This window comes from Mercenaria mercenaria, chromosome 18, assembly GCF_021730395.1.
Source record: "Mercenaria mercenaria strain notata chromosome 18, MADL_Memer_1, whole genome shotgun sequence".
In the NCBI taxonomy this organism is placed as follows: Eukaryota; Metazoa; Mollusca; class Bivalvia; order Venerida; family Veneridae; genus Mercenaria; species Mercenaria mercenaria.
Genome location: NC_069378.1, coordinates 23286404 through 23311952, shown reverse-complemented (window position 1 = coordinate 23311952; position 25549 = coordinate 23286404). Strand labels below are relative to the sequence as shown.

General features: G+C 32.1%; 1 protein-coding gene across 7 annotated transcripts in view; it reads right to left on the bottom strand.

Moving 5' to 3' along the window:
• The window catches only part of LOC128550755 (BDNF/NT-3 growth factors receptor-like), a 178739-nt gene that overhangs the window by 45333 nt on the left and 107857 nt on the right, over window positions 1-25549 (bottom strand). The window contains exon 1 of one of the 7 annotated variants that reach the window (XM_053530479.1): window positions 24379-24529. The exons of 5 other annotated variants lie outside the window; for them this stretch is intronic. In XM_053530479.1, coding sequence (XP_053386454.1) covers window positions 24379-24397 — 19 coding nt within the window. In that variant the 5' untranslated portion in view covers window positions 24398-24529. Of the gene's footprint in view, window positions 1-15313; window positions 15438-24378; window positions 24530-25549 lie in introns of those variants that run through there. One more of the 7 variants, XM_053530477.1, reaches the window with a different exon arrangement.

Genomic DNA, 25549 nt, shown 5'->3' with positions numbered 1-25549 from the left:
AAAACAACATATTAATAAATGATAAACAAGAAAAAATGTACACAAATCACATTCTATTTCAAATTAAATTACATGTTTATAAGACAGGAAATTTAAAGATTGCCTAATACTGTTTTCAGTAGTAATATTTAAAAGAATTAAATGTGATGGACAATAATATTATTGAGCCGTGCCATGAGAAAACCAACATAGTGGGTTTGCGACCAGCATGGATCCAGACCAGCCTGCGCGTCCGCGCAGTCTGGTCAGGATCTATGCTGTTCGCTTTTAAAGCCTATTGGAATTAGAGAAACTGTTGCGCGGATGCGCAGGCTGGTGTGGATCCATGCTGGTCGCAAACCCACTATGTTGGTTTTCTTATGGCGTGGCTCATATACATTACGTATTCCTACACGCAAACAAATGCACATAATTTAAGCGAAAAAATAATATAGTTTTTCACCCTCAAACATTTAAATATTATATATGCCTTCTCGACCATCATTCTTAAATATTTGCGGCCTTCCGAAATGGAAATAATTATCGTATAAGGTATACAACCAGTTTCTATGAACTCATAATTATAATACAATCTTTGGTATTTCAGGAATTCTTGAACTCACAAAATTAATTCACAACAACAAAGTAAAAGTCCTTTAACCTTTAGCCTGCTGACGGCAAGTGAATTTGCCTTTGCGACCAGTGCATACAAAAATCAGCCTGTGCTTTTCGCTATTCGGTCAGTAAATTTTCAGTGAACATATCTTCACAGTAAGCAGAGTCTAGACATTGATCTCAAAGGCCGTAAATAATTGGTAAGACTTGCTTGTTTAATTCTTAAAAACGTATATCTATAATCGCCGTTTGGCTGAAACAAAAATTGTTCACGCACTTGGTAGGAAGTGGAATACAAAAAAAAAAAAAAAAAAAAAAAAAAATACAAACTTAAAGTAGAAACAATCTGTTTTACATATATGTGTAGTTAACTGCATCAAAGCACGTAGACTGAAAAAAAATATTAAAATATCATTTTCTAAAACAAGTTACTTGAGCTGAAAAAAAAAATGATCTGGGATAAAATATTTAAAAAAAACAAATGGGGACAAATCCGCTAAGACTTCAAGGTAGGCTTAAGCGGCTACTGACCTAGTACCTCATGCAAACTATGCACTTTTTACCTCTAGCAATCTGAATAGAATCTGTGTAAAGATCAAATAAATTAATGCCCTGGGGAAAGTGTGACATTTTCTGTGTTGAAATGTTTCAACAAACAGACGATGTTTTTGAAAAAGTCAAAACCCACAAAATGTCACAAGTTAAAATATGTTGAAAAGCTTACTGCTGGAAAGAGAATAATCTCGGCTACCCATATACATGAGTCATAGTATAGGGAAAATATCTAGAAATATGAGAAAAATCAAAGAAATCAATTTCAGGACTATTAGATGCATGACTATCTTATCATGCATAGCATATAACATAGGTAGGTTACTACTCCATTGCACTTATATAACATGGACAGAGTTAGGATTAACAAACGGTGTTCACGCAACAATCTCACTATGTAAACAGATTGCTTAGGGTAAGTCTCTACACTTGGGCTCAGTCATTCCATTGAGATCATGCAGTCCAATTAATAGTTCTACGTAAGCCATTGCTAGAGGACGCGAGGATTGCTGCATATTTCATTATCTATCACGAAAAAACTCTACCTAGTCGGTTGTAGTCTAGCTTGGTTCATGTCAATGCTTCTAAATGATCTAAGCATCATTTCATTCTTCTCGTTTGAAGATAATACCATTGAAATCATTGCCTGTTTATCATGCGTATCGTCAATAGCACCTGTTTTTGAAATTATGTTCCAAGAAGAGTATACCCACACATGTGTTAATGTTGCAGGGCATCGATAATAAACAACTATATGATTATCTAAATGAGAATTGCATTATTACAAAACGCACAACGATGTTAGAAAATTAGCTAAGATCAGTGCAGTCAAGAGAAACAGGTCATTATAAGCTATATAGACTTTTTTTGTGCCGGATAAACTCATGTGGTTTAATGGCTTCAATTTACCTTATTTATTTATCTTGAATTATTATTTAATTCATTGACTTAGATAAAATAAAGACTAAACATAATAATCCACTCAATCTCTATTTGTCTGAATACTGATATAGTACTACAGATGACAAATGGTACTGGCAATTACTCTAGCTTCGTCTTACTGGCAGGTTTAGTAATTTACATCCTTTCAACAGAAACATTATTTAGAAAAATAGGAAACACAATTCAAGACACCAACTGGTGAAAATAAATAATTTGTTCCAATGAATTATTCACCAGTACTGGTTTTTTAACCAGGAAACGGACTCGGGGAGTGGTTCAAATAAATTTCAAGCTTTCATCACTATCGAGCTAAGATAAATTAGTACACAATAAACTAATAGCAAAAAAATAATATGTTGTACAAGCAAATGAAAAGAAAGATGAACTGACAGAATAGTCTGTTAAACAAGTACCTTGCCAAACATTTTATTGCCAATTTTTTAATACGATAGTATCAATCATTTAAGGTTCGTCGTTAAATGAATGTCCTTGATCTTGTCAACATTTTGAAGTAAAAACAAATAAACGACAAGCTGTCTGCACCATATAGTTTATCCTTTCATAAGGGTTTTCTTAAATATAACCCCTCATATACAGTACAGTCCAGTACAGTATTTTGTACAGTTCATTATCTCTGCTAATTTTGTTTGATTTCGTCCTGTGTGTCTGGCTTATATTCAATCATTATAACTATAGTTTTTTCTTCAAATTATAATGATTTCCAAAAGAAAAAGCCTGATGCCATTCGCTCATATATATGACTTTTACACAAGAACTGACATCAGATTCGAAACTGCTTTACTTTTGCAATGAATCAGCGCTTTCTTTTGATTCTTTTTATGTTACTGTGGCTAAATATCTCTGGTGCTGAATATCAAAATTAGTTCCAGTGAAAAGAAACTCAGGAACAGACTCTGTTCGCCAATTGTTGTAGAACTGCTTTACTTTAACGCCAAAGTGGATGGATGCATCTGTTTAAAATAATGTAGTTTCTATCTCTCCCCTCTATTAAAAGTTACTGTATCATATATTACAATCTTTAATTAAAAATCACCAAAAAAACATGTAATCCGCAATCTCATTCTTTCTCTTGGAATGCAAAACAATTTTATCCCAACGTAAATTACACTGCTATTGACAGGAGTAGGCATAAAAATCTTTCAAAGTGATATATTATTAGACACAGTAATAATAACCTCGTCCGAGTTTTGCGTCAATGAGAGATTTCAGAATCTTGTAAACAATCTAGAAAGCAAGACATAATGCTGAACTGTATTGTTGAAAGAAACCGGGTGATAAGAAAAGAACATTATCAATTTCAGTCCGCTTTTCCTGGATACAACAAGAAGCTAGGAAGTCTGTTTTTATATAATGCAATCTTTAATAAAAGCAGAGAGAAGCAATTTGATCAGTCATTATAGAATTTTCTAAGACTAGTTTCGTAAGTATAAATCATTTAACTTGTTAATATCTCATACCATGAGTCATTTATAGCAATTGGAAATTTATAGTATTCTTTACATGGCAGTAAAGTACAGCTAAGTGCTCTTCAATACAGTTTAACATGACTGTAAAATCAATGTTCAGTTATTTTATTCTATAAATATAGATGTAGTAAAGTTAGCACGTTGAAAATAAGTTTTCTTGAACTTTATATATGAAGATTTTAATGTTATAGTATGTGTCGCTAAAGTAAATCCTTGCACATAACATGGTGCGCCTGCAAAGTTATTTTTTTACAATATTTTTTACATGATCAAGGCAAATTTAAATATTCTGAATTTGATAACCTGGACGCTTACCGATATTAAGAAGAAAATAATACACATATGCGTACATGTGCGTCGTATACAATCAAAACCTCGCATTTTCTTCTCAGTAGACATTAACCTACTTGACCTTTACTCTGCTAAATTTCTAAAATTGACTGGTCCATCATTCAATACTGGCAGTAACATTTTATTATTCGAAGGGGTGTTCACTGAAAATTTACTGGCTGAATAGCGAACAGTGCAGACCATGATCAGATTATCTCATTTTTATTTCAGTTACTTTCAAGCAAAATAACGTCGACGAATTGTAAAACTGTGCGTTTACAGAACTGTTATCTACAACGTGTGAATAATTGCATTGTTTAGATATCTTCCGTTTTATTTAGCATCCTTGAATAAGCAAATTAAATATTTGTGAGATTGAGGTATTCAGTTCTCCTGATTGACTATGAACGTTTACATTTACAGTGGATAAACATTATTTGCTCATGAATTAAAAACATGTACAATTAAGTGATTTTTATACTCTATTTATTCTTCAGGTATTTATTATCCACATAACTCATGATATTATAGATATTTAAGTATCTGCATATACTTTTTAAAATCTATTTACCTTTACAAAAGTGTACGATATATAGCGCTACCTAGTGGATACATATATTACTCGTTAGTATTGGCTATAACCTAGCTGAAGAGATTCATTCACTGAACATCCATGCAGCGGATATTGTATACAGATATAAACCACACACCACTTATCTATCTCGATAGGGTGGTATGAAAAATGTTTACATTGTAAGCGTGAACAATATTAAATCTGAGATTTAAAAGAACCACTTTGAAAGATGACTGCTTAATGTGCAAAAATTGCGTCGAACACTGCATCCATCCAGAGTAAATGAAAGGTTCGTTAGAATGTTGAACTAACGTCTAGTACATTTTATCATACCACACAATGAGTAGCAACCTTTCGCCTATACGAACGGTAATGGATATAACAAAAGATAAAAAGGTGTAATGGTAATGAGTATGCTTGACCTAGATATCATCAAGATGAACATTCTGACTAATTTTCATGAAGATCTCTTGAAACATATGGCCTCTAGAGAGGTCACAAGGTTTTTCTATTTTCAGACCTACTGACCTAGTTTTTGACTGCACGTGACCCAGTTATAGATATCATCAAGGTGAACGTTCTGACCAATTTTCATGAAGATCTTGTGTAATATATGGCCTCTAGAGAGGTCACAAGGTTTTTCTATTTTTAGACCTACTGACCTAGTTTTTGAAGGCACGTGACCCACTTTCGAATTTGACCTAGATATCATCAAGATAAACATTCTGACCAACTTTCATAAAGATCCCATGAAAAATGTGACCTCTAGAGTGGTCACAAGCAAAAGTTTACGGACGCACGCACAGACGACAATATAGTTTCAATATCTTCCCTCTTTCTTATCGAGTACATGACCAAGGCATCTTTAAATATTTTGAATCTGAATTACCTAGATGCTTCCCGAAATTAAGGAGACAAATATACACATATGCGTACATGTCCGTCGTATACAATCAAAAACTCGCAATTTGTGAGATTGGGGTATTCATTTCTTCTTATTGACTAGGAACCTGTGCATTTACAGTGGATAAAAGTTATGTGTTCATGAACTAAAAACATGTATAATTAAGTGACTTTTATACTCTATTTATTCTTCAGGTATTTTTTATCCACATAACTCATGATATTACAGATGTTTCAGTATCTCCATATACTTTTTAAAGTCTGTTTACCTGTACAAAAGTGTACGATATATAGCGCTACCTAGCGAATACATATATCACTCATTAGTATTGGCTATAACCTAGCTGGAGGGATTCATTCACAAAACATCCATACAGCGGATATTTGTATAAACCACACACCACTTATCAGTCTCGATAGGGTGGTATGCAAAATGTTTTATATTGTAAGCGTGAACAACATTAAATCGGAAATTTATAAGAACCACTTTGAAAGATGAACTTAATCTGAAGACTGCTTAATATGTAAACATTACAGAGAACATTGCTTCCATTATAGTAAATGAAAGACTGTTCGCAGAGAAATTATAATATTGGTTCGTTAGATTGTTGAACTGACGACTAGTACATTTTACTATACCATACAGATAGAAAAGTGCAAAGGTACTGAATATGCTCAACAGTCACGCCCGCTAATCAAGATAAATAAAAACCAAAGTAAAGCACTCTTTGTAGATCATTTAACAACGGTATTAATCTCCTTGAGCACAGCTGGGATGAAAAATAAATCGATTAAACTCATCCCATCCTGATTTGATATACACAGCACATACTGACATTGGTATAAACAAAACATTCTTTTTCTGATCGCGTAGCTGTCATTTCTTAGATTTACATGGATTTTATTTGGCAAAATAATCATTATAGAAACATTATGTCAATAGAATACAAAAGGTTTCTTTTACGAAACATAAGTTTTGACACACTTTGAAAGAACTTCTTGTTCGCTATACAAGCCAATGCGCGAGTTGCTGTACTGTTTGTGAGAAATTCGTTTGATGTTATCATTTTAACTACTGGAATGTCTAAAAGTGTTTGTTGGATTTACAACAAGACAGGCAATATAAATAGTTGTTTCCCAACACATTCTAGAAATTTAATGATGTTCTGTAAACAAAAAATAGTAAGCAAAATGCATGAGCATAAGTTCAATACATACATGTGGTTTAATTTTGTCAGTTCAGAAAGCTAAATCTGCTACAGCAATCATGCAGTAACAGCAGCAATTTTGGTACAGACTGTGTTTAGCAAGTGAACTCCAACAAAAGCTCAATTTTGTGAAACATCAGAAACTGTTTAGTATAGAAAAATCAAACTTACGTTGAGAAAACGTGAACTCCATGATATTTAATTATATCCGTATCATTTTTATGTCTGATTAGATATGATATTAATGTAATAAAATGCCAGTCTATGTTTCAAGACGGATTTAAAATAAAATATTTCCCCAACGAGCGTTTAATTACCACGTGGAATTTGTTTTAGACTATGCAAGCAAGATGCCTACCTGGAATCTATTTTCGAAATATGTGGAGCGATAATACAGAATTATTTCAGAAAATAAAGTCACTGTTATTTCTATACATCTGATAACATTTGCAGGAATTTGGCTTCGTCCTCACTGGCTGCACACTTGAACTGTCATCTTTTTACACACATTCTTCCAAAGATAAGAACATCCAGACTGATCATATATATATCTTCACTATTAATTATAAATTTCAAGGTGTCTTTTGAAGATAATATCTTGTGAATATGCATAATTATTATTCAAATGCATAAAATTATACAGTAAATAGTACTCCAGTAAGAAAAATACTTAATTCTTCATACTTAATACTTCATGGAATAAATCACATAAGGTGCAATAAATTTACATACGAATCATATTGGCCTTAAAATCCAGAATAAATAATTATAATGGTAAGTTTGCAATATATAATATTTGTATAAAATTACTATAAATTCAGAATCTATCTCGATGTTTGTTATATTAACTTAAACTGGTGGAGTTTCACTGTAAATGCAGACCAAATGTGGTTACAACGCATCCTCCCGCATAGTTTGTACAAAGAATTTTTTGATGTTTTCAATATTGATTTGTGATGAGACTTTAATAAACAATAAAACATACAAATGCTGTGTAATCTTACAACAAATCTGAGCATAATTTCCGTTTTGGAGATCAGTTCCAAATATTGTATCATTTTTGTATGAATAACATCGTCCATAACTGTGTCTGTGCGGATGTGTATGTTATAAACATGTACAGAAAACATACTTTTAGATAAACAACAAAGAAGAAAAGAAAACGGAAGAACACAGCCTTTGAAGTGTTCTTTGACGTCTCGTTTTACACAATTTGCAATTGTCGAATCTACAAGTAGTTGGTTAGCCTTTCTTTGCAGACAGAGTTCAAGTAGTTTAACCCCAGCAATCAAGAGTGTACAAAATAAGTCGTTCAATGTTGACCTATTACTTGTTAAAACATATTTGAAAGTTTAAAATGTATTCTTGCTTGTATTTCCCAGTTGGGATAATATATGATGCAATAACATTATTAGGAGCATATTTTCTCGCGTAGTGCTACAAAGTGCTACAAATGGCAGGGCAACAACGCACAGAAGGTTATACTTTGAACACAATGGAAGAGTAAATTTGATTAAAAGGTTTTGCAAGATAAAGGTAGTTTCCTAAACGTGACTGGTAATAATTAATTAGTACAATCACTCTTATTATTGAGAAAGGGGCACTGATGTTTTGATCACTAAAGCCAAGAACATATGACGTTTACAGTTAAAACCTTGTATGCTAGAAAACTGAATACAAAAGCAATAGTTTTCATATGGATGAAAAAGCTTGTACAGTATATATATATATGTGCTATAAAACGTTAGCAAGAAGATCACGTGTCTATTTAATTCATCTCTGATATATGTTATCGTGTTTACAGTAATGCTGGCTATGTTCTTTAATTACTCTGAATGCATCTATAATTTCATTTGATGAAAAATCTCGGCTGATACACAAATAACCTACTCCGTTTCGACACACTATCTACTGGCGGACATGACGCTAGCGATGTTATTTGACATTACAGCAGTCGAAATAACGGCTTAGTCGTGTTAAATGTTCTTCTTATTGGCTGTTTATTAAACTACTCTATGTAAACAAATAGGTTGTATTAGGAAGAAAATGACAATAAGACGCACGGTTATGGGCACGCTCTTCTAAAAAACTAATTTCCCTAGACAAACATAATTGCCAGAATGGAAAGAGGATCAATCAAAAGGAGATTCTATTTTATTCAGCTGATTGTGTAATACTTAGGGTTATACGCTTTCATAGTGTTTGATACTAACAAAAATCGGACATAAACAATGTCTAAAATAAATATTCACAAGTCGGTAAGGTTACATAAGACTTCTTTATATTCTTTAATTTACAAGAATTTTGCAAGTACAATATCAATTGATCGATCAGTGTTTTTCTTAATACAGGATGAATATATTCTATATATTCTGATAAATCCTTTTCAGTTACTGATATTATATCAACGAAAGTCAACACGATTTTAAACAATCATGTTCTTTCGACATATCGACCTGTTTAAGGAAAAAAATATAGTATTACATGAAATCATAACACAGTATGCAGTTTGGAACTCGTAGTATTTAAGAAAAGAAATGTCAAAAATAGATATACAGCTGCACATATTATGTACATGTACATAGTTATTACATATAAACAAAACGAATGAGTTTCGTTTACAAAGAAACAAATGTGTGAATATTAATTAACATTTACTGCTTAAAGAGTTTACATAAATTTGGTCAAAGAAAACATGCTAATAAATTTATTACTGCAAGCAATATAATTTTATACAGGTATGCATAAGAAAAAATATTATATTAGCAAGTTAAAGATGGTGGTAAAATATGTCCAGTTTTAGTTCGTAAATTATTTATTTTCATTGTTTTTTCGTATGTTTTTGTAAAACGAAATATTAATAGATGATAAGCAAGAAAAAATGTACACAAATCACATTTTATTTTGAATTAAATTACATGTTCGTAAGACAGGAAATTTAAAGATTGCCTAATACTGTTTTCAGTAGTAATATGTTAAGAAATGAAAGGTGATGGACAATAATATATGCATTACGTATTCCGACACGCAAACAAATGCATATAATTTAAACGAAAAATTAAAGAAAGAAATAATATAGTTTTCACTCTCAAACATTTTAATGTTATATATGAAGTCTTCTCGACATCATTCTTGAATATTTGCGGCCTTCCGAAATGAAACTAATTATCGTATGAGGTATACAACCAGTTTCTATGAACTCATATTTATAATGTTTGGTATTTCACCAATTCATGAAGTCACAAAATTAATTCACAACAACGAAGTAAAAGTCCCTTAACCTTTAGCCTACTGGCGGCGAGTGAAATTGCCTTTGCGACCAGTGCATACAAAAGTCTGCCTGTACTGTTCGCTATTCGGTCAGTAACTTTTCAATGAACATATCTTCACAGTAAGCAGAGTCTAGACATTGATCTCAAAGGCCATAAATAATTGACAAGTTTAGCTTGAAAATTCTTAAAAACGTATATCTATAATGACCGCCGTTTGGCTGAAACAAAAATTGTGCACGCACTTGGTAGGCAGTGGAACTAAAAGTACAAACTTAAAGTAGGAACAATCTATTTTAAATATATGTGTAATTATCTGCATCAAAGTACGTAGACTGAAAACAAATTAAAATATCATTTTGTGACAAAAAGTTACTTGAGTTGAAAAACATTATTCCGGGTAAAATATTTAAAAAAAATGGAGACAAATCCGTTAAGACTTCATGGTAGGCTTAGGTGGCTATTGACCTAGTACCTCATGCAAACTATGCACTTTTTACCTCTAGGCAGGAATCTTGCATAATTGTCACAAGGATTAGCAATCGGAATAGAAAACTGTGTAAAGATTAAATAAATTAATGCCCTGGGGAAAGTGTGACATTTTCTGTGGTGAAATTTATCAACAAACAGACGATTTTTTTGAAAAAGTCAAAACCCACAAAAAGTCACAAGGTAAAATATGTTGAAAACGTTACTGCTGGAAAGAGAACAATCTCTACTACCCATATATATGCGTCATAGTATGGGAAAAATATCTAGAGATATGAGAAAAATCAAAGAAAACAATTTCAGGACTGTTAGATGCATTACTGTCTTTCCATGCATAGCATTTAACATAGATAGGTTACTTCTCAATTGCACTGATATAACATGAACAGGATTAAGATTAACAAACGGTGTTCACTTAACAATCTCACTATGTAAACAGATTACTTAGAGTAAGTCTCTACACTGGGCTCAGTGATTCCATTGAGATCATGGAGTCCAATTAATAGTTCTACGTAAGTCATTGCTAGAGGGCGCGAGCACTGCTGCATATTTCATTATCTCTCACAATAAAAAAATCTACCTAGTCGGCTGTTGTCTAGCTTGATCTTTTTCAATGCTTCTAAATGATCTAATCATCATTTCATTCTTCTCGTTTTAAGTTATTACCATTAAAATCATTGCCTGTTTATCATGCGTATCGTCAATAGCACTTGTTTTTGAAATTATGTTCCAAGACGTGTATACCACAAATGTGTTAATGCTGCAGGGCATCAATAATAAACAATTATATGATTCTTTGAATGAGAATTGCATCATTCCAAAATGCACAACGATGTTAGAAAATTAGCTAAGATCAGTGCAGTTAAGAGAAACAGGTCATTATCAGCAGTATATACTTTATTTGTGCCAGATAAACTGATGTGGTTTAATGGCTTTGATTTAAATTTATTTATTCATCTTGAATTATTATTGAATTCATTGACTTTAATAAAATAAAAACTAAATATAATAATCCACTCAATCTCTATTGGTGTGAATACTGGTATAGTACTATAGATAAAAGATGGTACTCGCAATTACTCTAGCTTCATCTTAGTGGCTGGTTTAGTAATTTACATCCTTTCAACAGAGACAGAGACATTATGTAGAAAAATAGGAAACACAATTCAAGACACCAACTGGTGCAAAATAAATAATTTGTTCCAATAAATTATTCACCAGTACAATTTCCAGGAAGCGGATTCGGGAGTGGTTCAAATAAATTTCAAGCTTTCCTCACTATCGAGCTAAGATTAATTAGTACACAATAATCTAATAGGAAAAATATAATATCTTGTACAAGCAAATGAAAAGAAAGATGAACTGATGGAATAGTCTGTTAAACAAGTACCTTGCCAAATATTTTATTGCCATTTTTTAATACGATAGTATAAATTATTTAAGGTTCATCGTTAAATGAATGTCCTTGATCTTGTCAACATTTCGAAGTAAAACCAGATAAGCGACAAGCTGTCTGTTAAAAGATTATCCTTTCATAAGGTTTGTCTTAAATATAGCCCCTCATATACAGTACAGTATTTTGTACAGTTCATTATCTCTGCTAATTTTGTTTGATTTCGTCCTGTGTGTCTGGCTTCTATTCAATCATTATAACTATTATAGTTTTTTGTTCAAATTATTATGTTTTTTTTAAAAAGAAAAATCTCAAGCGGCTAAAATCGTACAATTGTTCATGATGGGCATGAATAAGCATACCTTTAAAACATAAACGAATTACATTCTGTTATGACTTTTAACAACAGCCTCTTATGGTAAAGCTAATGTTTGTTGTTGTATATAGTATTATTTGCCACCACTAAACTAAATCAGCTTGTCTGCAGCTAATAACTAATACTACTTCTGTCCTTCTTTGAAAAATATATTACCAGATTGTTATTTTTTGTGTTTAAATCAAAAGTGACTTTCATCTTATAAGCGGTGAGGGACAAATTCAGAACAACCATTAAAAAAAACTATCGGCAATATGGCATTTGAAATTAAACTAAGAAAACATAGGAATTAATCAGCCAGATGCCTTTCGCTCATATATATGACTTTTACACAAGAACTGACATCAGATTCGAAACTGCTTTACTTTTGCAATGAATCAGCGTTTTCTTTTGATTCTTCTTATGTGGCTGTGGCTGAATATCTCTGGTGCTGAATATTAAAATTAGTTCCAGTGAAAAGAAACTCAGGAACAGACTCTGTTCGGCAATTGTTGTAGAACGCCAAAATGGATTGATGCATCTGTTTAAAATAGTGTAGTTTCTTTCTCTTCCCTCTTTCTTAAAAGTTACTGTATCATATATTAAAATCGTGAATTAACAGTCACCGAAAACATGTTTTCCACAATCTCATTTCATTCTCTTGGAATGCAAAACAATTTTATCCCAATCTGAACTATACTGCTATTGACAGGAGTAGGCATAAAAATCTTTCAAAATGATATATTATTAGACACGCTAATAATAACCTCGTCCGAGTTTTGCGTCAATGAGAAATTTCGGAATCTTGTAAGCAATCTAGAAAGCAAGACATAATGCTGAACTGTATTGCTGAAAGAAACCGGGCGATAAGAAAAGAACATTATCAATTTCAGTCCGCTTTTTCTGGATACAACAAGAAGCTAGGAAGTCTGCTTATATAATGCAATCTTTAATAAAAGCAGAGAGAAGCAATATGATCAGTCCGTAAAGAATTTTCTTAAACTAGTTTATTAAGTATAAGCCATTTTACTTGTTAATATATCATATCATGAATCATTTATAACAACTGGAAATTTATAGTATTCTTTACATGACAGTATATTACAGCTTAGTGCTTGTCAATACAGTTCAACATGTATATATAGATGACACGGTCGTGTAGACATGTACTGCACGTAAAGGTAGCACGTTGAAAATAAGTTTTCCTGAACTCTACATATTATGAAGATGTTGATGCTCTAGTATTTGTCGCTCGCTAATAAGTAAATCCCTACACATAACATTGGGCGCCTGCTAAATTATATTTTTTACGAGTACATGATCAAGGCAACTTTAAATATTCTGAATTTTGATTACATAGACGCTTTACGAAACTAACAGGAAAATTCTACACATACGTGTACACGTGCGTCGTATAAAATCAGAATATCGCAATTACTTCTTAGCAGATATTAATCCACTCCAGCGGCATTATAGATCGAAATGCACCGGAGTATTTAAACCAAAAAATAAACAGAATGGAAAAGAACGAAATTATTCCAAATGTTGATTACCAAAATTGATACTTTATATTTCACTTGTAATTGTTACTTTCAAGGCGCCCTCTGAATCAACCACTGAGACTAGAGAAATATATTTTAGTCATTAAACAGACAAAAATCAATTGAATGGTATTATACCTACTATGAATTGTATTTTTGGTTCTAAACTGCATCTGGGAGAAAAAGGTATCTCAGTTTTATTTCAGTTACTTTCAAGCAGAATAACGTCAAGAACTTGTAAAATTCTCATGATTTCAAATTGCGTTTAAAGAATGGTTATGTTCAGCCTGAGAATATTTGTATTGTTTAGACATCTTCTCCTTGAAAAAGAAAATTAATGATTTGTAAGATTGAGGTATTCAATTCTCCTGATTAACTATGTATTTTTGCATTTACAATCTAAAATATTATCTGTTCTTGAACTGAAATAACGTGTACACTTTAGTGACTTTTATACTTTTATACTCTATTTATTCTTCAGGTATTTATTATCCACTTAGCTTATGTTTTTACAGATAATTCTGTATCTATAATTATTTACATTTTTATTCTATTTACCTGTATAAATGTGTAGTCTGAATCACTGACGATATATAGCGCTACCTAGCGGATACATATATTACTCGTTAATGTTGGCTATAACCTAGCTGGAGAGATTCATTCACAAAATATCTAGAAGCGAATATTGAATACGGATACAAATATAAACAACACAACACTCATCTGTCTCGATAGGATGGTATGTAAAATGTTTTACATTGTAAGCGTGAACCATAAATCGGAAGTTTAAAAGAACCACTTTGAAAGATGAACTTAATCTGAAGACTGCTTAATTTGTAAAAATTACGTACAACATTACATCCATCCATAGTAAATTCTTGTAAAGGTTAGTTTGAATGTTGAACTGACGACTGGTACAATAATGGATATTAGAAAGATAAATATATTAAGTATGCTCAACAGTCACGCCCGCTAATTAAGATAAATAAAAACAAAACAAAACAAAATAAAGCACCCTTTGTATATCATTTTGCAACGGTATTAATCTGCTTGAGCACAGCTGGGATGGAAAAAATCGATTATATCCATCCCATCATGATCTGATATAAACAGCACATATCTGACATTGAGAATAAACAAACAGATTTTATTCTGATCGCGTAGCTGTAATTTTGTTATTTTACATGGATTTTATCTGGCAAAATAATCAATATAAAAATATTATATCAATAGAATACAAAAGGTGTTTTGACACACTTTGAACGAACTTCTTGTCCGCTATTCAAGCCAATGCGCGAGATGCTGTACTGCTTTTGAGAAATTCGTTTGAGAAATTCGTTTGATGTTATCATTTTAACTACTGGAATTTCTAAAAGTGTTTGATGGATTTACAACAAAACATTCAATATAAATTGTCGTTTCCTAATTCATTCTAGAAATTTTAATGATATTCTGTAAAGAAAAAATAGTAAGCAAACTGCAAGAAAGTAAGTTCAATATGTACATCTGAATACGTTTAATTTTTTCAGTTCAGAAAGCTAAATCTGCTACAGAAAACAGGCAGTAACAGCAGCAATTTTGGTACAGACTGTGTTTAGCAAGTGAACTCAAACAAAAACTCAAGTTTTTGAAACATCATAAACTTTTAATTAGAATTGTAGAAAAATCAAACTTACGTTGAGAAAACGTGAACTCCATGATATTAAATTATATCCGTATCATTTTAATGTGTGATTAGATATGATATTAATGTAAAAAACATGCCAGTCTATATTTCAAGACGGATTTGAAATGAAATATTTCCCCAACCACGAGAAATTTGTTTTAGACTATGCCAGCAAGTTGCCTACCTTTAATCTATTTTCGAAGTATGTAGAGCGATAATACAGAGTAACTTCGGAAAATAAAGTCACTGTTATTTCTAGACATGTGATAACATTGGCAGGGAATTGGCTTCGTCCTTACTGGCTGCACACTTGAACTGTCATATTTTTCACACATTCTTCTAAAACCAAAAACAACCAGACTGATCACATATCTGTCTTCACTCACTATTTATTATAAATTTTGAAATTAATGTCTTGTGAATATGTACACTTATTTTCCAAAGGCATATAAATTATGCAGTAAATTGTATTCTAGTAATAGAAATATTAATAACATACTTCATGGAATGAAACACATAAGGTGCCTTAAAAATAAATAAAGACTCAATAACTTTGGAATACATAATAATTGTATAAAATTAACACAAATTTGGAACCTGTCTCGATGTATGTTATAGTCATTGAAAATGGTGTAATTTCACTGTAAATGCAGATCAAATGTGGTAACAACGCATCCTGTTGAACAGTTTATATATTTTTACAAAAGCTGTGAAATCTTACAAAAAATCTGAGCATTTCCGTTTCGAAGATCAGTTCCAGATATTGCGGATATTTATTTGTACGATTAACATCGTCCATAGCACTGTATGTATGGATGTGAACATGATTAATATGTACAGAAGACATAGATCAAGTAAATCATATAGACAATGAAACGAAATGAACACAGATGAAAACAGCAGGACACAACCTTTGAACATAAGTGTACTTTGAGGACTGCTTGCTGACAAAGTCCAAGTAGTCTAACCTCAGCAATCAAGGTTGTACAAAACGAGTCGTTCTATGTTGACCTATAACTAGTATTTGCAATAATGTTCAGTCATATATAATAGATTACATACACTTTTGCTTGCATTTCCTTAGCTGGAAAATATGATATATGCTATCATTACAGGTCCGCGTTAGTACATATCATGCAATAACATTATTACGAGCATATTGTGGTGCTGCATGGTACATGGCACGCCAACAGCGCAGACATTAAGACACTTTATGGAAGAGTAGATTTGATACAAAGGTTTTGCAAGGTTATTGTAGTTTCCAAAAAGACATGGGGGATAATTAATCAGTACAATCATTCCGATTATTGAGAAAGGGGCGCTGATTTTTTATCACTAAGATCAAGAACATACGACGTTTAAAGTTTTATCAAATTGTACACTAGAAAGATGATTCAAAAGCTTAATATACATAAATGCTACAAAACGTTTGCATGAAGATTAGCTTTTCATATTAAGTGTCCATTTAATTTATCTTTGATATATGTTATTGTGTTTACAATAATGCTGCCAATGTTCTTCAATTACACTGTATGCATTTATAACCCCATTTGATGAAAAACCTTGGCTAAAAAACAATTAACCTACTCCGTTTCCACGCTAACCACTGGCGGACATGACGCTGGCGATGTTATTTGACATTACAACAGTCGAAATAAATGCTCAGTCGTGTTAAATGTTCTACTTATTGGCTGTTTTATTAAACTACTTATGTAAACAAATATGTCGTATTAGGAAGGAAATGACAATAAAACGCAAGGTAATGAGCACGCTCTTCTAAAAAACTAATTTCCCCAGACAAACACAATTACCAGAAAGGAAAGAGGATCAATCGCAAGAAGGTTCCATTTATTATTTCCTCTATTTTATTCAGCTGACTGGGTAATACTTGGGGATTAAACGCTTTTGTTAATGTTTGATACTTACAAAAATAGGACATTAACCATGTCTAAAATAGATATTCTCAAGTCGCTAAAGCTTACATAATAAGACTTTTTATGTTCTTCAATTTACAAGTGTTCTAAGGTACAATATCAATTGATCAGTCAGAGACACCCCTAATACAGAATGAATATTCTGATAAATCCTTTTCAGTAACTAATATTGTATCGACAAAAGTCAACACGATTTTGAAAAATCATGTTAGTTTCGACATATCGACATTTTTAGGAAAACATAATTATTCATGAAATCATAACACAGTATAAACTTTTGAGATCATGGTATTTTAAAATTGTCACACAAAGATATACAGCTGTACATATTATGCACATACATATAAACAAAACGAATTAGTTTCGTTTATAAAGAAACAAATGCGTGAATATTATTTTACATTTTCTGCTTACAAATTTTATATAAATGTGGTTAAAAACATGCTAAAATTGATTGTATGATTTCAGGCAATATATACAGGTAAGCATAAAAATGTTATGTCAGCAAGTTAAATATGTTGGTAAAATATGTCCAGTTTTAGTTCGGAAGCTATTTATTATCGTTGTTCATTCGTATGCTTTTGTCAAATGACATATTAATAAATGATGAATAAGAAAAAAAATTAACTCAAATCACATTTTATTTTGAATTAAAATTACATGTTCATAAGAGAGGAAATTTAAAGATTGCCTTTACTATTTACGATAATTCTGTTTTCAGTTACTGTAGTAATCTTTAAAAATATGAAATGTGATGGGCAATAATATATGCCTTACGTATTCCGACACGCAAACAAATGTATCTAATTTAAGCGGAAAATTAAAGAAATAAATAAAAAAGTTTGTCACTTTCAAACATATAAAGCTTATATATGATGCCTTCTCGACCATCAATCTTAAATATATGCGTCCTTCCAAAAAGGAAATAATTATGGTATCAGGTATACAACCAGTTTCTTTGAAATCATTTTTATAATGTTTGGTATTTCACGAATTCATTAATTCACGAAATTAATTAAGGTTATGGAGCATATCATCAAAACACAGAAATATTTGATAAATGAACAACATCTTTACCAATATATTACCTGACCATTACATGTTCTGCCATTCAGGCTCATACGACGGACACTTACATATTCTAAAAAGTTGCCCCCCTTTAAAAATGAATGCATTTGTAATGAGTGAAAATAATCAATTGCTGAAAACTGCGTTCCGCCTAGTAATGTAAAATTTCAGTACTCGTACGCAATTGCAAATGCATCAAAACGAACATATGTAACAGTTCTTTGAAAATGGAGAGTTTTTAAAGGCGTTTTACTGTCCGGAAGTGTGACCCCAATATGCAGTCCTTTTCCGGAATTCAATGTTTATATCAGTATACTGACACTTGTGTCTTTGAGTAATATACATGTTTTATATGCTGTTCAATTTTCATGTGAAACAATTATTTCTTTCTATGAATGTTGGTGTTGTTTGAAGATTTTTTTTTTAAAACGTAACGCTAAGCGTTAACAACAACGAATTTAAGGTCTCTTAACCTTTAGCCTGCTGACGGCAAGTGAATTTGCCTTTGCGACCAGTGCAGACAAAAACCAGCCTACAATGTTCGCTACTCAGTAAATTTTCAGTGAACATATCTCCGAATAATAAAATTTATGATTCTGCCCAAATTGAATGATGGACCAATCCAGTTCTTGGTTAAGGTTAAAGTTTATCTTTAATTTCAATATTACACGAGATAGAACCTCAAATTTTCAAAGACAGATAAACATTTAACATAGTCTAGACATTGACCTCAAAGGCCTTAAGTTATTGATAAGTTTTGCTTGATATTTTCGTAAAAATTAATCTATTTGCTGAATCAAAAATTGTCCATGCACTTAGGCTCAGTGTTTCCATTGAGATCATGGAGTCATATTAATACTTCTACGTAAGCAATTGCTAGAGAGCGCAAAGATTGCTGCACATTTCATTATCTTTCACGAAAACACTCAATCTAACTTAGTCGGCTGTTGTCTAGCTTGGGCCTTTTCAATGCTTCTGAATGATCTAATCATCATTTCATTATTCTCGTTTTAAGATTTGGTAATCATTGCCTGTTTATCATGCGTATCGTCAATAGAAATTGTTTTTGAAAGTATGTTCCAAGAGAGGTGTATGCCCATACGTGTTTTAATGTTACATTGTTAATGAACAATTATTCAATTATTATGATTCTTTAAATGAGAAAACACACAACGATGTTAGAAAATTAGATAAGATCATTGCAGTTAAGGGAAACAGGTCATTATCAGCTGTATAGACTTTTCCCCCCAAATAAACGTATGTGGTTTAATGACTTAAATTTGATTTAATTTATTTATTTATTTATTTTAAATTATTATTTAATTCATTGGCTTTATGAAATAAAAACTAAATATAATAATCCATTCAACCCAATCTCTATGGGTGTGAATACTAGTACAGAACTGTAGATGAAAATGGCAATATAGCTTCGTCTTACTGGCTGGTTTATCATTTCACACCCCATCGCAATAAACATGAGTTAGAAACACAATTCAAGACACCCCCGAAGAAACCTTCCGCCAGTACATGGTTCTCTAGGAAACTGACTTGAGAGTAGTTTTAATATTCTTCAAGCTTTCATCACAGTCGAGCTAAGATAAATTAGTATAAACTAAACTAATAGGTAATAAATAAATCATATGTTGTACTAGCAAATGAAAAAAAAAAGATGAACAGAAGGCATAGTTTGTCAAACAAGTGCCTTACATCACGAATGTCCTTGATTTTGTCAACACTTTGAAGTAAAAACAAATAAATGACAAGCTGTTTGTTTTATATTTCATAAGAAATGTCTTAAATACGGAATATAGCCTTTCATATGTAGACAGGTTTTATTACACATAATTTCCTGAAATGTTTAAAGCCAACCTTGGCACGATCTAGCACAATTTTAAATACAGACTTGCCTGAGATTTGTATATTGTTCACTTGATGTAATTATAAATAAACACTTGTCAGATGATTTACTGTATGCTCATTGAATGACAGGTCCGTTTTCCTCATTAAGGTTGCCAATGGAATAGACTTTTTGAACTGAGTAATTATTGTAAGAAATGCACATTATTGTAAAACAATGACTAATAAGTGTGTTTACTAAAATTAGTTTACATATAATTAAAACGAGGACATCATCTATTTATCAATATCAAATTTCAAATAAAACGTAAAATTTACAGAACTGGAAGATTGTAAACATAATTTTAGGTATACCACGAGTCTCTATACTTGGGTTCGCCTTAGTCAAATGATCAGAGAAATGCTGGTAGGGAAAAAGAACTGCACTTCGGCTGATATCTAATCTGATCTGCTAATGCTTTGCTAGTCATTTGAAATTCAAGCGTATACCAATATTAGGTTATTTATCATTATTTAGAGATGCGTTACGAGATACCGTTAAATTAAATTATAACCATTTGATTAAACTAAATATTTGTTTACCATTCATCTTCGTTAACTTGTGAATAACGAATGCATGCCAAGGGTTGTCAGAATATTTCTAGCATAGTTTAGATGCTTTACATATTGTGTATTATTTTGTCTTTGTTTTACTTACTAGTATATGTTTATGTAAATATGTTTATCGTTTAGACGTAAATGCATACGCTGGTGTAGGATCCATGTTTAAATTAACATTTACGGCAAAATATAAGGCCGTATTCTGATAAGGGTTACTCCATGAATGACTTAACCGAAACACAGCTGTGACTGATAATACTTTTAACTTGAAGACTGAGTTACGAGTACTCTTTGCCTAGCCAACAGTTCTTAGGTGAACACCACCTGTTAAACCTACTATAAAATCGTCCCTATTAAAATAAAACAGTCGATTTGTTAGTGAACATTATCTTGATTTCATGCGACTAACTTATTTCAATTTCATTGTTGTTACCACACCCTCTCGTTGATACATTGACACAGCGGAACACATTGCTAACAGAACAAATTTGCACTTCAAAAGAAAACATGCGTGACTAAATCACCAAGTTAACAAGACGACATTATCTCAAAATTACAATTCATCATGGATTTACTTTGTTATTAATCTAATCAGTTTAATTTCCATTCCAACCTGTAACCCTAGTGACAGGAATAGGCGTACAAGGCGTTCGAAGTGATATATCATTTGACAAACTAATAATAACCTTGTCAGATATATCTTTGCTTGACGTCAATTGCAATTGACAGAATCTTGTTAACAATAAAGGACAACACGAATGAAAGTTATGTTTATCCATCCAAAACTACTAAACAGTTTTCTCTGAAGCGGTCGAGGCAATCTGATCTGCGCGCCCTACTCTCAGTAAAATGGGAGTGGTCTGTTTGTCGTCCTCTAAGTAGTGGTGGTGTGGTCACTTGGTTCTGTCGGCAGTTGTTGTGGTGTCTTGGTGTCTGCTCGTCCTTTTTCCAGCAGCGTTAGCTTGCCTCTCCGAAACGCAAGTGTGGCCAGTGTGCACCCTTGGCTATGGTAGTACCGACAAAGTTTGATCACAAAGGCCAGACAAAGACCAAAGACTTAGGAAAATAGATATAAATACCATTCCATATTTCTTTCGCTTTACATTCAGTTTATTTCTCTCGCTTTATATTCAGTATTAATATGCTAACAAATAAAACAAATTAGGTAAATTCATTGTTTATTCTACAATAATGAATACTTGCAATGATTGTCTTTTGAAAATGCGTAATTTCAAAATTAAAGCGTTTGTCCAAAACCTATTTTCTATAAGAAAACCGTAAGCTTAATTATTAAAACTGTTCACTTGCTCTACGTAAAACATCTAGTCTGTTTAGAAAAAACGGATATAACAACTTATGCGTTTTAAACTTGTGAACAGATCATAAATGTTAAACGTACCGACACGTGCCTTTGATCTATATGAAATTAAATTCTACTTAAAATCTACTCCCCGGCTCGTGTGTCACCTTTGTAATACGACGTCAGCTGAGAGTTTACTTGTAATTATTACTCTGAAATGTTATTTCTTCACTTAAAATATATGCGTAAAAATACCTTTCCATAATGATAATATGTGAACTTAATGCAGTGGGCCCATAATGACACTCGCCTCGGCAATTTCCGTGTGACTGCGTATACTCGTGATGCAATTCGGCATTCTTTGGATTTAAATATAACCCATTAACACGTGGCTCTTCGTAAAAAGGCATAAAATGCCGAAACTTGCCGGTTTTCATTACGGTTGCACTACCTTAAAGAAAATATGTTCCTCTTTAGATTTCGAGATGAACACGTGAATCGAGCATTTATTTATCAGAAAAATATATTTACTGCATTTAGCATTCCTCTTTTTTTTTCTTTTTATCTTGAAAAAAATATTCTTTGGATCTATTCCACCAGTAATTGAAAATAATTCGGTTCTTAGGAAATGTACCGTAAAAGCCTGTCAGTTTGTATAGTAAATGGCGATTGATGGTAGTCTCACGTGCAGTTTATTGTTCAAGAAGATACTTTATCGAGTCCCAAAATAGGTAAATCCGTTTTTTACCATTTCATTCACATATAGATGCATGCAAACAATGAAACTGACAAAATAAAAACAAATACCATAAGCACTTCCTCTCAGAAGTTAATACCATGTGTGCCTATCTAAATTATAAAGAATATAAGGGAACAACAGCTGTCCAATGGCATCACACTCGACTGTTAACAAAATAGAAACTGTAATGGAAAGATAGAGTAGACACATAGTAGACCCGAAAATTAAGCGCGAATTTTGAAAGCGTCAGACCTAAAAGCTTCCGAGTATCTTGCTTTCATATAAAGGTTCTGTGACACGAATGCCAACGCGACGCCCTATTATATAGAAGTTTCAACAGAGCTAACAAAGTAAACGTGAGGGAAAATTTTCAGTGATTTTTAATCTGTTAAAACATAATATCGTGCTTAATGCATACTGTTTGAATGATGACCTAAACATGTCATATCGAGTGATTTCTCATCAGATAATTTAACCCTTACCCTGCTAAATTTTTAAAATAGACTGTTCCATCAATCAAATTTGGGCAGTACCACTTCTTATTCAAAGGGGTTTTCACTGAAAATGTACTGACTGAATAGCGACCAGTGCAGTCCATGATCAGCTTGCACGGCTTTGCAGGCTGACCTTAGTTTGTACTGGTCGCAAAGGCAAAACCACTTGCCGACAGCAGGCTAAAGTTTGACATCAAGAGTTTGACTTGTTTAAAGTTTACGTTAATATACACTTTACAACAACAGAAAGCTTTTTTCCAATGCAGTTGTTAAATTCATTACCAGACACTTTTTTTAAATTCAACAGTTTGCTATTATACATTACAAAAGGCCCATTTCGGTTGATGGACTTGTGACAATACCTTTGACGTTGTTTATGACTATAGCTAAGACTAACTTTAAGGTGGCGGTGTCCACCCGGGCTTTAGTTGCTAGTTGAATTTATAATTGTTTTGCTCGAATCGGCGATATGTCCTCAACAAATGAATGTTCGAGATTTGTACTCCAGTGAACTTGCTATTCTGGTATTCAGGTATTATTATTTGTTTTATATTGATCATAATACGATTACTGTGTAGTTTTCATTTGTTGTGAATGTATTGCGAAACTGAAGTACAGAACTCAAAATGCCAAAGCTCAAGCCTAGATATATATTATTAAAAAAGTAATTAGATGTACAGTGCTGCTGATATGACACTGATGACAATAATAAGCAGATTTTGTTAAATTTAGATTGCGCAGTTTACATTACAGGTCTAATTTATTTATCACATGCAAAGTCTTGCTTGTGCAAAGAAAGTGTACGCTTTTCTCGTTTTATGCTTTATCAATAATCTTCTCAAGAAATTCTAAAATTATATTCAAAGGAATTCTTGTTATGATCGACAGTAAAATCGTGTTAACCTATTAACAAAATTAAATAAATAAATAAAAATATGTCTTTGAGTACACAGGTAATAACATATACATATGATTCGTTATACTATTTCAGTTATTAAGTACACTATTTACTAAATCAAGGTACATTGATATATATACCCGAGCTCGGAATAAACTGATCAAGAAAACTAAACAAAAACTCACGATTTCTCTTTTTATCCATTGTCAGTATGAATAAACATTAAACTTGTGAAAGTATAATCCAAAATAATTTCTCGGTCAGTTGATGCCCTATATGCACTGGGACTGTATTAATTTATTTTTGACATGACTATCGTAAAATGTTTCCTTATATGAAATCATTTAAAGGTTACCTCCATATGATAATTTAAAACCAAAACAATTATATATAGTTTGTTACGCATAACCTCGTTCCAGTATTTACGTATGATGATGACTGGTGAAAATTGTTAGTTTTCATTTATTTCGTTTCACTGAGGAAAGAAAGCTATTATAATATTAAAAAAGTAAATAATCGTCAATACTAGTATTACTTATAGTCAGGGATGAAAAGCGCCAGACCAAACGTCGCTTTGTGTCAGAATTACTACTTCCAGAAACAAAACGGTATTTGTTTCGAGGCAAAACAGAACTATTTACAAATATGCTTGAATATTTCAGGCCGTTTTAGGTTTGCATTTACTGCTTAATATATTTAACTATGGTATTAAAACTCATTCCAATACCAGCATGCATACAAAAGTAGTCGAATTAATATTTGTATACGTAAGAGGTTTTGATAACCGGACAAAGCCCGGTTATCAAAATGTCTCACCTACTTATTGGCATATATGTTGGGGTGAAGACATCTGACCTTCCTAATTAACCATAAAATTGCTGTTGTCAAACAATTCGTGTCTTTAGAGGTAAGCTGAGTGTGAAATTCATAATATCAGTATGTCACTGCATTCCTGTAAAGTACACCACAATAAATTAGTTTGATAAATAAATTGCCGTTATCACCTGATTGTGGTCTTATCATGACCTTCCCAATTAAACCTGTCAGTTAGAAATTACGAAATAAGAACCGGGTTCTTACTGAATTTTTTGGGAATCATGAAGAACGCACCATTAAGAAGCAGTTTGCCAATAACAACAATAATACCTAAGCACAAAATGTCGCACAAAATGTCGCAATACCTAAGCACAAAATGTCGCAATGTCTTACAAGCGTATTTTGTAGGATTTAATTTCAAAAAGTGTCTAAGTGGTCAACAATACACTTATCTTTGAAGTTTTAAATGTATAGATAAACGCCAAACACAATTACTTCAATCCGGTAAAATTTAGCATAGGTTTATTTTTTATTATAGAT